General features: G+C 41.1%; 2 protein-coding genes across 2 annotated transcripts; one reads left to right on the top strand and one right to left on the bottom strand.

Annotated features, from left to right (window-relative positions):
- The first annotated feature begins 1267 nt into the window (after window positions 1-1267).
- Window positions 1268-8378, top strand: LOC122778513 (integral membrane protein 2A-like). Its single transcript, XM_044040485.1, has 6 exons — window positions 1268-1503; window positions 2984-3118; window positions 4382-4567; window positions 4668-4778; window positions 6170-6314; window positions 7055-8378. Exons 1-6 carry the CDS (start codon window positions 1429-1431, stop codon window positions 7147-7149), a joined length of 747 nt encoding a protein of 248 aa, XP_043896420.1. The 5' UTR covers window positions 1268-1428; the 3' UTR covers window positions 7150-8378.
- A 767-nt stretch (window positions 8379-9145) lies between these two features.
- Window positions 9146-11125, bottom strand: gpr174 (G protein-coupled receptor 174). The gene is made up of 2 exons (XM_044040260.1): window positions 10829-11125; window positions 9146-9995 (listed from the first exon to the last, which is right to left on the bottom strand). Exons 1-2 carry the CDS (start codon window positions 11030-11032, stop codon window positions 9162-9164), a joined length of 1038 nt encoding a protein of 345 aa, XP_043896195.1. The 5' UTR covers window positions 11033-11125; the 3' UTR covers window positions 9146-9161.
- Window positions 11126-12679: the final 1554 nt, after the last annotated feature.

Below are 12679 nucleotides of genomic sequence, written 5' to 3'. Positions count from 1 at the left end.
GTGTAGCCTTGGCACCGGTCTGTGTTTCCACAAAGTGCAGTGAGGCCTGTGTGCTGTGTCAGTGTGCGTGGGCAGACACACACACACTGGCAGGTAATACCCAGTATGTAGGAGGGCATTTGTTTACAGAGTCACTCGAGTGAAATACTCACAAAGATGAATGGGAGACATTATATACTCATAAGACTCATTTTCATTACAATACTGATGAGTCAGAGCAGGATTGAGTCATTTTAATGTTGTGTGGCGCACAGAGGATATCAGTGACACTTTTAACTGGACGCGCTTCCTTTTGTCTTCTTCTATGGTGTTTTATGGCAGTTGACAACCATAATGTGGCATTACTGCCATCAGAAGTGCTCTATTGATGTTTTTGTCTGGAGACAGTTCTGGCTGCTCACTGTCGACCACGCTGTTTTTCATGTTAATCCACTTGTAAGAGCAAACCTGCACTGTTTACACTGTACATACTATACTAATGTTGAATATCCAGGTTATTATGATAATATTTCTTGGATAATGCATGCATACCAATTACATTGCCTTGATACTACCTGATATGCACTGCTGTAACATATCTTATCTAATCCTTCCTTAAAATGGTTCATCCATTTTTTAAGCTTTTTCTATTTGATAGTGCATTTAACTAAACAATTCTATCAATTTGAAGTCAGCTTTTAAACCATTTTTAACATTTCTAAAACGCTTGAATTCTTTCTACATTATGTATTTATTTTGCACACTCTTAAGATTTTTAATTATTATTATTATTTAAATTAATTTAACTTATTTAACTTTAATTTAACGTTTTTAACATTTAATTTTTTTCGCTCTTCTGGTATTTTTTAATGTAATGATTGTAATTGATTTGTTTGTGTCTCTGTGTTGTTTTTAAACGTTTGTTTACGGCACCTTGAGTTAAAAAGCCTTTGCGTATAAAAAGGGTTCTATGATTAAATGCCTTGCCTTTGTTGTTGTATGACAACTGACGTTGTAATGTTACATGAAAGCATTTTTCAGTTAAAAGACAAAACGTCTCCCACTCACTGGCAATGATTTAAGTACATATGCAGTTTCCACCTGCAGCCAGTAGATGGCGCAAAACTAACACATATTAGCCCTAAGAGAAAAATGATATTGAGATGATAATAATAAACGGCTTGTGTAGTAATTATCAAAGCACGTTTACTGAACATTAAGCCCATGCTTTACACTTGTGCAGTGTAGTTTGAAGCCGCGTCTGTTTGTGTGCAGACATCTTTAATCCCCGTCCGGTCACCGGAAGCGCCAGATAAAGCCGAGGCTGCAAAGTGCGTCACAGAGCGGACCTGTGTGTGGACAACCGACGCAGCTTCAGCACCGACACCGTCAGCCTCCACTTCTCTGCGCGCACAAGCAATTCCGTCTGTTTGGTTGTTCGGCTCCACCATGGTGAAGATCGCCTTCAACTCGGCTCTGGCGCAGAAGGCGCTGGGTAAAGAGGCGACAGTCGCCGGGGAGAAGGTGAGTAAACGCGGGGCTGCGGCGTGTGGACGCCGGCAGCAGCAGCGGCAGCAGCAGCTGCAGGCCTGCACCTCCCACAGACCACTGTGCTCTGAATTTACCCGTGTAAAGTGTATGTGATCACTCATGTGTTATAATATTGTAGTCAGGGGGTCGCAGAGGTTTATGTGAACACGCGTGGAGATGCATGTTACACCTGATGCAGCGCAGACAGACGTGTATGTACAGGCCTACACTAACTAACGGGCTGGGATTAAAGTTGCTATATGTAAGAGATGCACAACAATACATTAGACTTAACTTTCAGCCTTTTATTGAATTTACTACCTTCTTAAGTCAGAAAAGTGTCCACAAAACATTACAGATGAATATTACCAGCCCTGATTAATAAATCCAGCCCTACTCAAAACAACCAAACATTCAATCATTTTGAGGATTGTAATCCTTTAAATTCCAGGCTTTGATATGTAAAGGATGAACCCAAAATATTGTTTGTGTGGCATCAGATTTATAATATATGACATTAAAACACCCTTTTTAAAATCTCATAGCCATTACAAAACATAATCATGTATTATGTGACGTTAGGCCTTCATATGTGAGAAAAATAGTCAAATTTGTAATTTTCACGTCTAAAATCAGCCATTCCATCATCATTTTCTTAGTTTCTGTGCTTGTGTTATTGAGCTCAGTAAGCTATTTTAAGACAACCATGATTCATTTTAAAATTAAACATTTTCTTCAACGACAACAATGGTGCAGGCACTATAGTTACAAACTCAGAACTGTTTCTGTTCTGGTTAGGTGGTTTCATCTGTTGCACCATCCACTGCCACCCATCGAATAACACAGCTCTTAGTGCTTAAACACACAGCATGTCAGTAGAAAGCAGCTCCCTGAAAAGCCTCAGTAACCCTATCAAAAATGTCTCAAACCAGAGCAAAACAAGGGTAGATAGATAGATAGATAGATAGATACTTTATTGATCCCGAAGGAAATTCAAGCAAATTTCTGCTGTGGAGAAAAAATTAAATATCAGCAGTTTAAAGGGGAGATGGACAGACCGCGTCGGACAGGAAAACATTTTTTGCTTTTTGAACAAAGCATAGGTCTATCTTAAAATTTCATCTACATCCTGTAAGAGAAAAGCTAGACAAATATTGACTTGGTGCTCCAAATGTAATATTTTAATTTCATTTGAAGTTACAGTTAGAACCCATGACAATACCGATCTATCTTGTCTTTTTATAATTTTTTTAATTCTGTCGTTATTCGCTCCTTATTCATCTCTGATCATTAAAATACCCTTATACAATAAATACAGTCATGCCTATTAGTGAATGAATTGCCTTTTTTTAGCTTTGCCTACACGCAGAGCTAGAACTGTAAGAAAAATAGAATAATAAAAAAGTCCAAGCACAGGTCTATATAAATGCTATATAAATACTGAGCGTGTGTGTGTGTGTGTGTGTGTGTGTAGGACCCTGAGCTGGCCTCTTCTCCAGCGATCAACGGCTCCACAGGTCGCTGTCTTCTTACCCTGCTGGGCATTGCCTTCATCCTCAGTGGCCTCATCGTGGGGGGAGCGTGTCTTTATCGATATTTAACCCCAAAGGTAAATGTTTTTGTGTGTGAGAGTTTTAACTTTCCATCCCAGTTTTATGTCAAAATCAAGTCAGATTTATTGTGGTTTTGCTGTATGTATGTGTGTATATATCTATATATATATATAGATATAGATATATATATATATATATATATATATATATATATATAATAACAGTAGCACAGATCAAAAAGAGAGTGCATTTCCCTTGGTATCCATAATAAATAAATAAATAAATAAATAAATAAAAAGACACAAAATGATAACAAAGTGCAGAGGGAAGTGTTTCATATCTAATATCTCTGTGACCGCAGGGACTTTTTATTTTTGTTTTTGCCTCTTCTGTATTTTTCAGAGTACATATTTAGTACATGTTTGTGTTTTCTCTGTGTTGTCTAAATGTAATCGATCAGCACAAACCTTTCACAAGTTTGTATTTGTGTTGCCGCTGTGACACTAGAAACCTCCAGCATTGAGTAAACTCTGCTGTTCTGGCCTTGAACAAAACAGAGCCTGTGCTTTGGCGCCCCCTGCTGTACTTCATATTCTTTTAAGTCAGGCTGGCGACTGAGACTGCTGCGTATGGAGATGTGTTTGTGTTTGTGTTTGTGTTTGCAGAGCCACAGACTGAATCTATCACAAAGAAGCTTAGTTACTGGTGTTATCGTTGCTCTTGTGTAGAGATGAAACAATTTCTCGATGAATCGATTGTTAATCTATCACTAAATTAATAGTCAACTATTTTGATAATCGATTAATTGGTTTAAAGCTTTTTTCATCATCATTTAAACAAGGTTTCTGATTGTTTCAGCTTCTTTAATGTGAATATTTTCTGGTTTCAAAGAAATCATTAAAAACTGACTCGTTTCGGTTTGTGGACAAAACAAGACGTTCGAGAACATCATCATTTCCAGGTTTGACAATCATTGATCGACATTTTTCAACGTAAAATAATGACCAGTTTGTCATCTATCACTAGATAACCGTTATTTTCTCTCATATTGAATACTTCTTAAAGAGGGAAAAATCACAGATTCCTACAGAAATTAATTAATCTCAACTAAATCACATAATTCCCCATAGTCTTAAGAGACGTAAGTCGTTTATTTACAGTATATTTGTCATAATACGTACTGCACTTCATTGTACATTAAAGCAAAGTTTTCAAGAAGGTCAGAGGTCTTTAGTTTAGTAATAAAAAAAAACATGCAATCAATCCTGACTGTCATTTGTCTTTGATTGGTGGATTTAATATTTTTTAATCTCCATCAGAGGCTGTATCACGGCGCCATGCAGTACAATGAAGTGCCAGCCGAAGCCTTTGGAGAGAGCCAGCCGTACTACCTGCCCCGCGTGGAGGAGGAGGTGGAGATCTCTGACAACATGGCCGTCATCAGCGTCCCCCCTCCCCGCTTCAGACCTGGTGACCCTGCATACATCCTTCATGACTTCAACAGGGTCAGGATGAGGATACGTCACACAATGAACACTCGAGCAACAATGCTTATGCATGCCTGTTGTTTAAGATCTGTGTGTGTGTGTGTGTGTGTGTGTGTAGAAGCTGACAGCATATCTGGACCTGACTCTGAGGACCTGCTTTGTGATTCCTCTCAACACCTCGGTGGTGCTTCCTCCTCAGGACCTCATTGACCTCTTCTCACAGCTGATGGTGAGTGGTCAGCTTGTGTCCTCAGGGTGCTAACAGGACCTACCAAATATCAGTTAACAATAATAATACGTGTTATTTTAAGGTGACTTACAAAGCACTCGAGGTCACCTTACATGCAGAGTAAAATTATGAAATTAGATTTGTGTCAATATTATCAAACGACACTTGGATGGATTGAGCAAACAAAAATCAAGACACAAATACAATATCCATTTAATCTTTCACACAATGATTGTATTTTATTTGTTTGATAATACACTTTTTGTTTGCAATGATTGGAATTTAGCTTGCTCCAGATTTTCCCCACTCCCTGGTTTTTTGTTTGCGATTCTGACCATGGGCGGGCCTAAGAAAGCTGTCTGCCGATTGGCTACTGAGTTTTGGAGCGACAGCTCAATGTACCAGTAGTAGAAGTCGACACTGGCTTAGAGTCACTGTCCGTCTGTAAATCGTGATATTTTAAAGATAATCTGACACACGTTAGATATTTACAATTAAACAAAAGCGGAATTCCGATCACTGCGTTAAAAGTGTATTTTTAAACAAATGACATGGAGGTGGACAGTTAAGTACAACTATATTTATTTATGAACAGTACTAGCGTTCCATATTGGCACCCTCCTGTTACCTAGCACAGTGGTACGGCCCCTAGAAGGTGGAGTTAGACACACTGCAGTCTGCTGATTGGTCGACAGAATCTTCATTTAATTTATTGGCAACGACACGGTTGCTTTTTGTTTACATTACTTCCACAGCTGCTGTAATCAGGGCAACACCCTGCTGTGCAAACGCCAGGCTTTACCGTTCCAAACCGTATCAACCTGGAGAGACCCAGCAGACGCAAAGGATGCGGCAACAACTACATTCAGACACTCACTTAATCTCATACAAAAATCTGTCATTTGTTAAGTAAATAACTTTAGCACGCGTCACATTTTCCTGCACCAGACATTCAGTGATGTGAATCAGATCAGTATCAGCAGAATGTCACGAGTAGACCACGATCTCTAGTAGAGCGCTTCAAATGCGTGTTTCAAAATTGTTCCGTTGAGTTTTGTTTGTCAGATGAATTCTAGGCTGATCAAAAGTGTTTTATCAGCATTTATTACAACACACGACAAGAAATGATAAAATGTGTGACTGTAATCTGACTCATTTACACAATCACGTTTCACAACATTTAATTTCAGTCCCTAGACTGTGTTCACTTATTACTAAGGTAACCACCATGTCATGCTGTACGTCATGTGGGTGGTGGTGGTACAAATGGTGGATTTCCTTATCTGTGGCAAAGCAGTAGAATGCAGTATGTTCTTTGAGTCGTGGCTGCTGTTGCGTTCACTTCACTCAGTAGTTGAAAATGTACATGAAATCCCTTCTTTTTGTCCCAGTCTGGCTCTTACCGCAGTTACCTGGTGCACGAGGACCTGGTGGTGACTGAGCGCATTGATGACATCAGACCTCTGGGCTTCTACATCCGCCGGCTGTGTGATGGAAAGGAAACGTACAGGATGCAGCGCCGCTCCAGCCTGCCAGGTACAGATGCAGTGCACAGAGCCAGAGCTGACCAGTCTGTCATGTTTGTCAGGCTTACATGTCGGCGCTGTTAAACTGCATTCAACAGATTTGAGCAAAAGGACACTCATGTAGCCTCTGGATGACATTTGAAATTGCAGCAATGTTTTGGTCAAAATTATTGTTTGTAACCTCCTATATGTGAGTCTCCTATATCTAATCTAATTTATTATGACGTGTGCTGCAGACCTCGCGGCCAGGTCACCCTTGGAAAAGATATTTTGACCTCAATGTTTTTTTTACCTGGTTACATAAAGGTTAAATACATTTATCTATCTATCTGTCATTACAGATATTTTACAAATGAATAAATATGTTATATTCATTCATACACTTAATTTACATTTTATTTTGTCTAGTGAGTGGAGTGGCAGGGAGATGGCAGAAAGCCTGCTGCCAACTAGTGGTCGGAGGCTAAAATGCAACACTGTGAAGAATATTTCTGATATATTGTTATATCACTCCAGATATCGTAAAAACATCACAATATTGTAGTGTGTCAATATTTTTCTTACAACCCTACTCTTAACCTTATTCTGAATTTGTTATTCTGCTTATTTTTAATCTGACCTTAAGACTAATATGGGGGTGCTCAATGAATGTTAGAGTTTTGACTGAATATAAAGTGCACAAACCAAAGAAACAAATATCAAACATGGTCCCATGAAGATTTGATGCTCATGTATGTGTGCGTCCCTCAGGTGGCGGCATCCAGAAACGCTCCGCAGACGAGTGCTTCACCATCCAACACTTTGCCAACACGTTTGTGACGGAGACCCAGATCTGCAAGGCTTGATGGGAAACCCTGAGCATAGGCCAGAGAGTGAGAGTGAATGAGTCGGAGCGACAGAGGCAGAGAGCTGAAGAGGAGTGGGCTTAATAGGGAACAACTTTGAGTAGAAGTAGAAATTTGCTTTTGTCTAAAACTCTTTATATCCAGTTTTTGCCTCCCCTGCTTTAACCCCAGTCAGTGACACGTGCGTTTGAGTTCCAGCCCCACCCCTCTCCCCCGTTTATTCACCCGGACCTACAGAGGTCATAGCCCTTCTACTCAAGTAGTCATTAAATAGTCGTGTTCTGATAACCTGTCGGCCTGCTTACTAAGACTATTACTAAGTTTCCTTTGTTCTGTTGGTTTATGTTGTGTTGCTGTAGCTTCTGCAGACTAATCTTATCGTTGTTACCGTGTTACAACATCTAGTCAGATGAGAGTTTGCTGCTGGTGTTAGTGATAATGAGAAGCCCTTCATCTCAGTCTGTGTGTCAGCCCAACTGTTCCCACTATTAACGGCGTTTGTCGACCACCATTGTCTATAGCTCTACTATGCTATGCTACATGTTACGGTGTATAATAGCACGAGTCACCCTGGAGAAGTACGGTCCACTTGAGTTACAGAGCACATGTGACATGTTTGTCATTGTTTATGATGGATGGTGCCAGGGATGCACAAACCCAGAGCTCCGTCACCCAGAATACCCCCTCTGCTCCCAGAAGCCTCTGCTGTCCTTGGTGTGTGATGATTCCATGACCGTTAAAACTCCCCACATGACCACTGTGTGTGTGTGTGTGTGTGTTTGTGTCAGAACCTCATCTGTGACCGTGAACTCGGAGGATGTTTGATGAGCGTAAAGGAGTGCACAAGCTTAAGGGAAACCTTGCTGTAGTTTTCGATCATTTCTTATTTATAAATTTGCTGTCCCACAACACGGGGGTTATCTTTACTTTTAACAATATTATATATTTAAGTAGTAGTCACAGGAAAAATGTATCTTCATAAATGTGTTAATCTGAGTTGAAAGACGTCGAGATAGAGCTCGTATGGAGTATGAATAAAGGGCTTTTTGCCAGAAGGAATGATTTTCGTTGGTTTTCCACACGGTGTCTGCAAAGACAGACAATCAGACATGAAGTGTGCGTGTGTGTTTCTGTCTCAGCTTTTTTCCTTAATACTAGATAAATAAAAACAATGTTGTGTGCAGCTACTGAACTTCACTTTGTTGTTGAATAAAGTAATTTTACCAGTTTCTATTTTATTTATCATTATTATTATTATAGCACGTGTGAAAGCAGCAGTTAGATTATCATTGAACTCTGAAGTTAAGTGTTGCTGTGCATTGTTGTTTTCTGTGTTTCCTGATGTTTATTAGAGATGTTTGTTGATGGTAAGTAGGCTGCTGCACAAATGTAGAAAGAACAATTTTTTTTATTGAAAAATAAATAGAAAAAGAAAGTGACAAACATAATTACATTTTTAAACAGTTTCTCTTTCAGTTCCCTTTAACTGTTTTAATACAGGAAGAAATTCTATTTATTATTCAGTCGTGTTTTTTGTCTTAGCACTAAAAATGTCATATTTCTTAATAAGCACATATTACCTCCTCACCTTTATAATTCATCCATCTGTCCATCTTCTACTGCTTTATCCTCCACATGAGGCTCAGAGGGCGCTGGTGCCAATCCCAGCTGACGATAGGCGGGGGACACCCTGGACAGTTCAGCAGTCCATCACAGGGACCCATACATAGACAAACAGCCATCCACTCTCACCTATTTAAAGTGTCCAATTTACCTAATCCCCACATTGCATGTTTTTGGACTGTGAGAGGAATCCCACGCGCACACACAGGGAGAACATGCAAACTCCATACAGAAAGACCCTTGTTCTGACCGGGTCGCTAACCCAGGTTTTCTTGCTGCAAAGGCAAGAGCGCTAACCACTACACCTGAGTGTTATTTTGAAGTCTGAAAGCGCACACGTATCACACTATGTATGGACTTTATGTCATGGTTTAGTGGTTAAGACTGAACTAATGTGCTTCAACGTGAGCGTTCTGTGTGTTTTCTCCTCCATTTATGCAGGACATGCGCCTGCTGAAATTCCCGTCCTCTGATACGTCGTGCTTGCTCAGACGCCTCCAGAACTCATCAGTTGTGAAATAATACATGAGGGGGTCCAGGCTGCAGTTCAAACTGGCCAGACAGAGCGTGACAGGATGACATCGCAGAATCAGGTCTCTGAAGGCACAGCTGCTCAGAGCGTTGGCTTTGGCCAAGAAGTCCAGGGGCATAGTGATATGGTAAGGAGCAAAACACACTAAGAACACGCCAGCACAGCTAAGCACCATCCTTAACGCTCTGCGCTTCTCTCCTCGGTCAGGAATGGCCCCCTCTGTCAGCTTCCGAAGACTCCCAGCAGTTAGACAGGTGCAGGCCAACACCAGGATGAGGGGGATGATGAAGCCCATCAGCTCAGCTATGATGAGGAGAGTCCAGGCTGCCGGAGTGCTGATAGGCCTCAGGGGCAGCTCAGCAAAACACACGTTTTTATGTGTGAGGGGCTGATCACTTGAACTGATGTTCTGTTCAGAGAAGGGGTTCCTCAGCAGAGGGAATGGCAGACAGGCCAGACAGACAAACAGCCAGCCCAGGGCACATATCACCAAGTCCCTTTTTCGCTTGGATGAGTTGTACCTCAGTGGTCGGATGATGAGCTCACAGCGACGCACGCTGACACACACCAGGAAGAAGATCGAGGCGTACATGTTGACATACTTGAAATAGAAGCAGACCATGCAGAGAAGTCGACCAAAAGGCCAAGTGTTGTTCAGGTAGTAGTAAATCCTCAGCGGCAGAGAGAGCACCTGAGAGAAGCAGAGTGTAAAGATTATTGTTGTGGAAAAGATTGTTTTTATTGCCACTCTGACTTCACACAGTTCTGATTAAGCCTACAGTGCCACATCACTCTCTGTGTGTTTTTACATCTTGTGTTGCCTGGCAACATTGCAACACTGGAATGGATTTTATTTAAGAAATGTCCATGAAAATTCAGGTGAATTGCACTGCCCAAAAAACTGCTCCACCTGCCCCGGCTCTTCTGCTGTATACATACAAACGCTCCCTAAGTCAGGTGTGATAGTGTTGCTTGATAAAGCCCATTTTCAGATAAAGGACACAGCATAAAAATAATCGTTTCTCTTCACAAAGTCCAAACAGGCAGAATGACAACATTAACAATGTTCACCAAAGTTTACGCACCGCAGCTTTAAAATGACTGTACTGATTGCTCTGGTTTCTTCTACGATGACGTCGGACAATAAGTTTATTGGTGATTATGCTGACGATTGATGCTGCACAGTAGACGATGGCTCCACCACAACTCAGCAGACTTGTGTTGCAGCTTCATGACAGTTGTTGCTTTTCTGCAACTTTTTTTTATAGTCTGTGGAACTGGTTTCATTTTCAAATTCTCAGTCAGTTGTTCCTTGTTTTTTTTTTTTACCACAGTATCGTTTGTTTGAAGAATCTGATAATTGAGCACATGTTCAGCAACAATTTGTTCAATTTGGAATAACCAACAAATAGTTGAATTTCAGTAGCTAAAATCACACAACTTGTTTTTATATTTTAATAATAATTTAGGAGCCCTAAAAAAATGTTTTAATTTGTAATACAAAAGACATGGAATGATATTTACCTGCAGCAAGTCGGCCACAGCCAGGTTCATCATGAACACCACACCCTTCTTGGTTTCTCTGACATAGACCCTGAACACCCACAGTGCCAGCACATTACCCAACAGGCCAGGTGCTAAGATCACGCTGTACACCACTGCATACACATAGTGCTGATACGTCCGCAGATCGTCACGGTTTTCACAGCTTTGGTTCACAAAGTTCATCTTAGACCAGGGGGCTGTTACCTGGTAAGTGTTAAGTCAAGCTGCCCTGGGGAACCAACACAACGCTTGTATCAGGAACAATGCTTGTCATCTGGTGGTGGGGTTTTTTGAGCATCCATGCTGTCCACTATGGCGGGGAGGAGTTAATGCTATGACCGGTCGGCTCCTCTTCTCTGCAGCATCATGGAGGGAGAAACAATGTCTTTATATCAAATCTGACGTTCGTGTCCTGCGCTGATAAACTGTTGCCTCAGATCATCATCAATCCTGGCATCCTGGTAGAGGAGGAAAAAAGTGGGTCAAATTTAGATCAGGTCTGTGTTTTAAACTCCCCAAAGCACATAAAACAGCACTGTGTCATCTCTCTGTCACCTCATGAACCGACCACCAAGACCGCATTTTGTCCTACTGTCCACAAACAAAACAAAAAACATTATGACACTGTAGTTGTAGCCTGTCATAAACTGGATGAACCACCTATCATATTTCACAAGTGCATGCTAGGATGGAATAGAAAACATGGCACTGTGTTTGCTGTCATAATTCACCCTCTGTTCATGTGTCTGCGCTTTGCATGTTGCACCACATCTGTCCGATTCAGGAGACTGAGTCCCACACAAACAACAAACGAGCATCCATAAAAACATGCACGTACATGCAAACACACTCCAACTGTGTGTATTCAAATAAATCGGCTTGCTTGGGGCCACATTTACAGTAAATATGCAAACCCGGTCTCACACATTTCCACCTGCAGGTTAACCTACAAGTCGCTGTGAAAGCAATACGAACCTGCTTTCACTGAATCTGCTAATATGAGGAACACCTCCTCGTGTGGCAAATGTGTCTGTTTCAGAACAGAGTTCAAATGTGTTTCTTTATCACACCCGACAGCACAAAATGGAACTAATAGGAGATGCAGAGGGTAAAGTAGCCACACGCTTGACATGAAATGGAAATGCACAGTAATGTCTGGAACTGAGCCTCCGGTGTGTAGGCGTGATACACCCTCTGCTGTAAACCATGCTGTTCAACGTGCATTAGCTTGTTGCTAACCAGCCAAGAGCGTATTGTACAATGAGAGACATTCTGCTTATGACACAGTCTCCAACAGACTCTGTGTAAACTGATCTTAATGAATTACAATTGTATAATTAAGTATTTTATTTGTTCGTTCATGGATTTTCAAAAGCCTTAAGAGCTGTTTTTCTTATGTAGAGGCAGACATGTCCTAAATTGCTTAACGGACCAGAATGTCAGACATTACTTCTGAAACTATTCAAGTATCTAGTCAAACATAGCTGACTACTATTTTAATGTTTAAAGGAAATGGCACTGATGACACTCAAAACGTATTTATGTCCTGAATAATTGTCACACATCCTCTCTTTCCTTAGTTTTGTCTTCTTTTAGCTCACAGTAAAAATACCAATGCAGTAGTGTAGAATTGCATTACAGTATATCATTACAGTTGCTTCTTGGGCAGCCCATGGCCAAGTGGACGGGCAGCTTGGCTTGTAACTGGAGGTTTGCGTGTTTGAGTCTCCACCAGGTCCAAAAAAAGGGCTGGGGTACCCCTGAGCAAGGTACCCAAACCCCATTGCTCCCCGGGTGCTGCTCATTGCATTCTAGGAAGGTTTCTAGAGG

Source organism: Solea senegalensis, linkage group LG12 (genome assembly GCF_019176455.1).
Source record: "Solea senegalensis isolate Sse05_10M linkage group LG12, IFAPA_SoseM_1, whole genome shotgun sequence".
Taxonomy (NCBI): Eukaryota; Metazoa; Chordata; class Actinopteri; order Pleuronectiformes; family Soleidae; genus Solea; species Solea senegalensis.
Note: the sequence above shows the minus strand (reverse complement) of the source record. Positions and strands in the feature narration are given on the sequence as shown.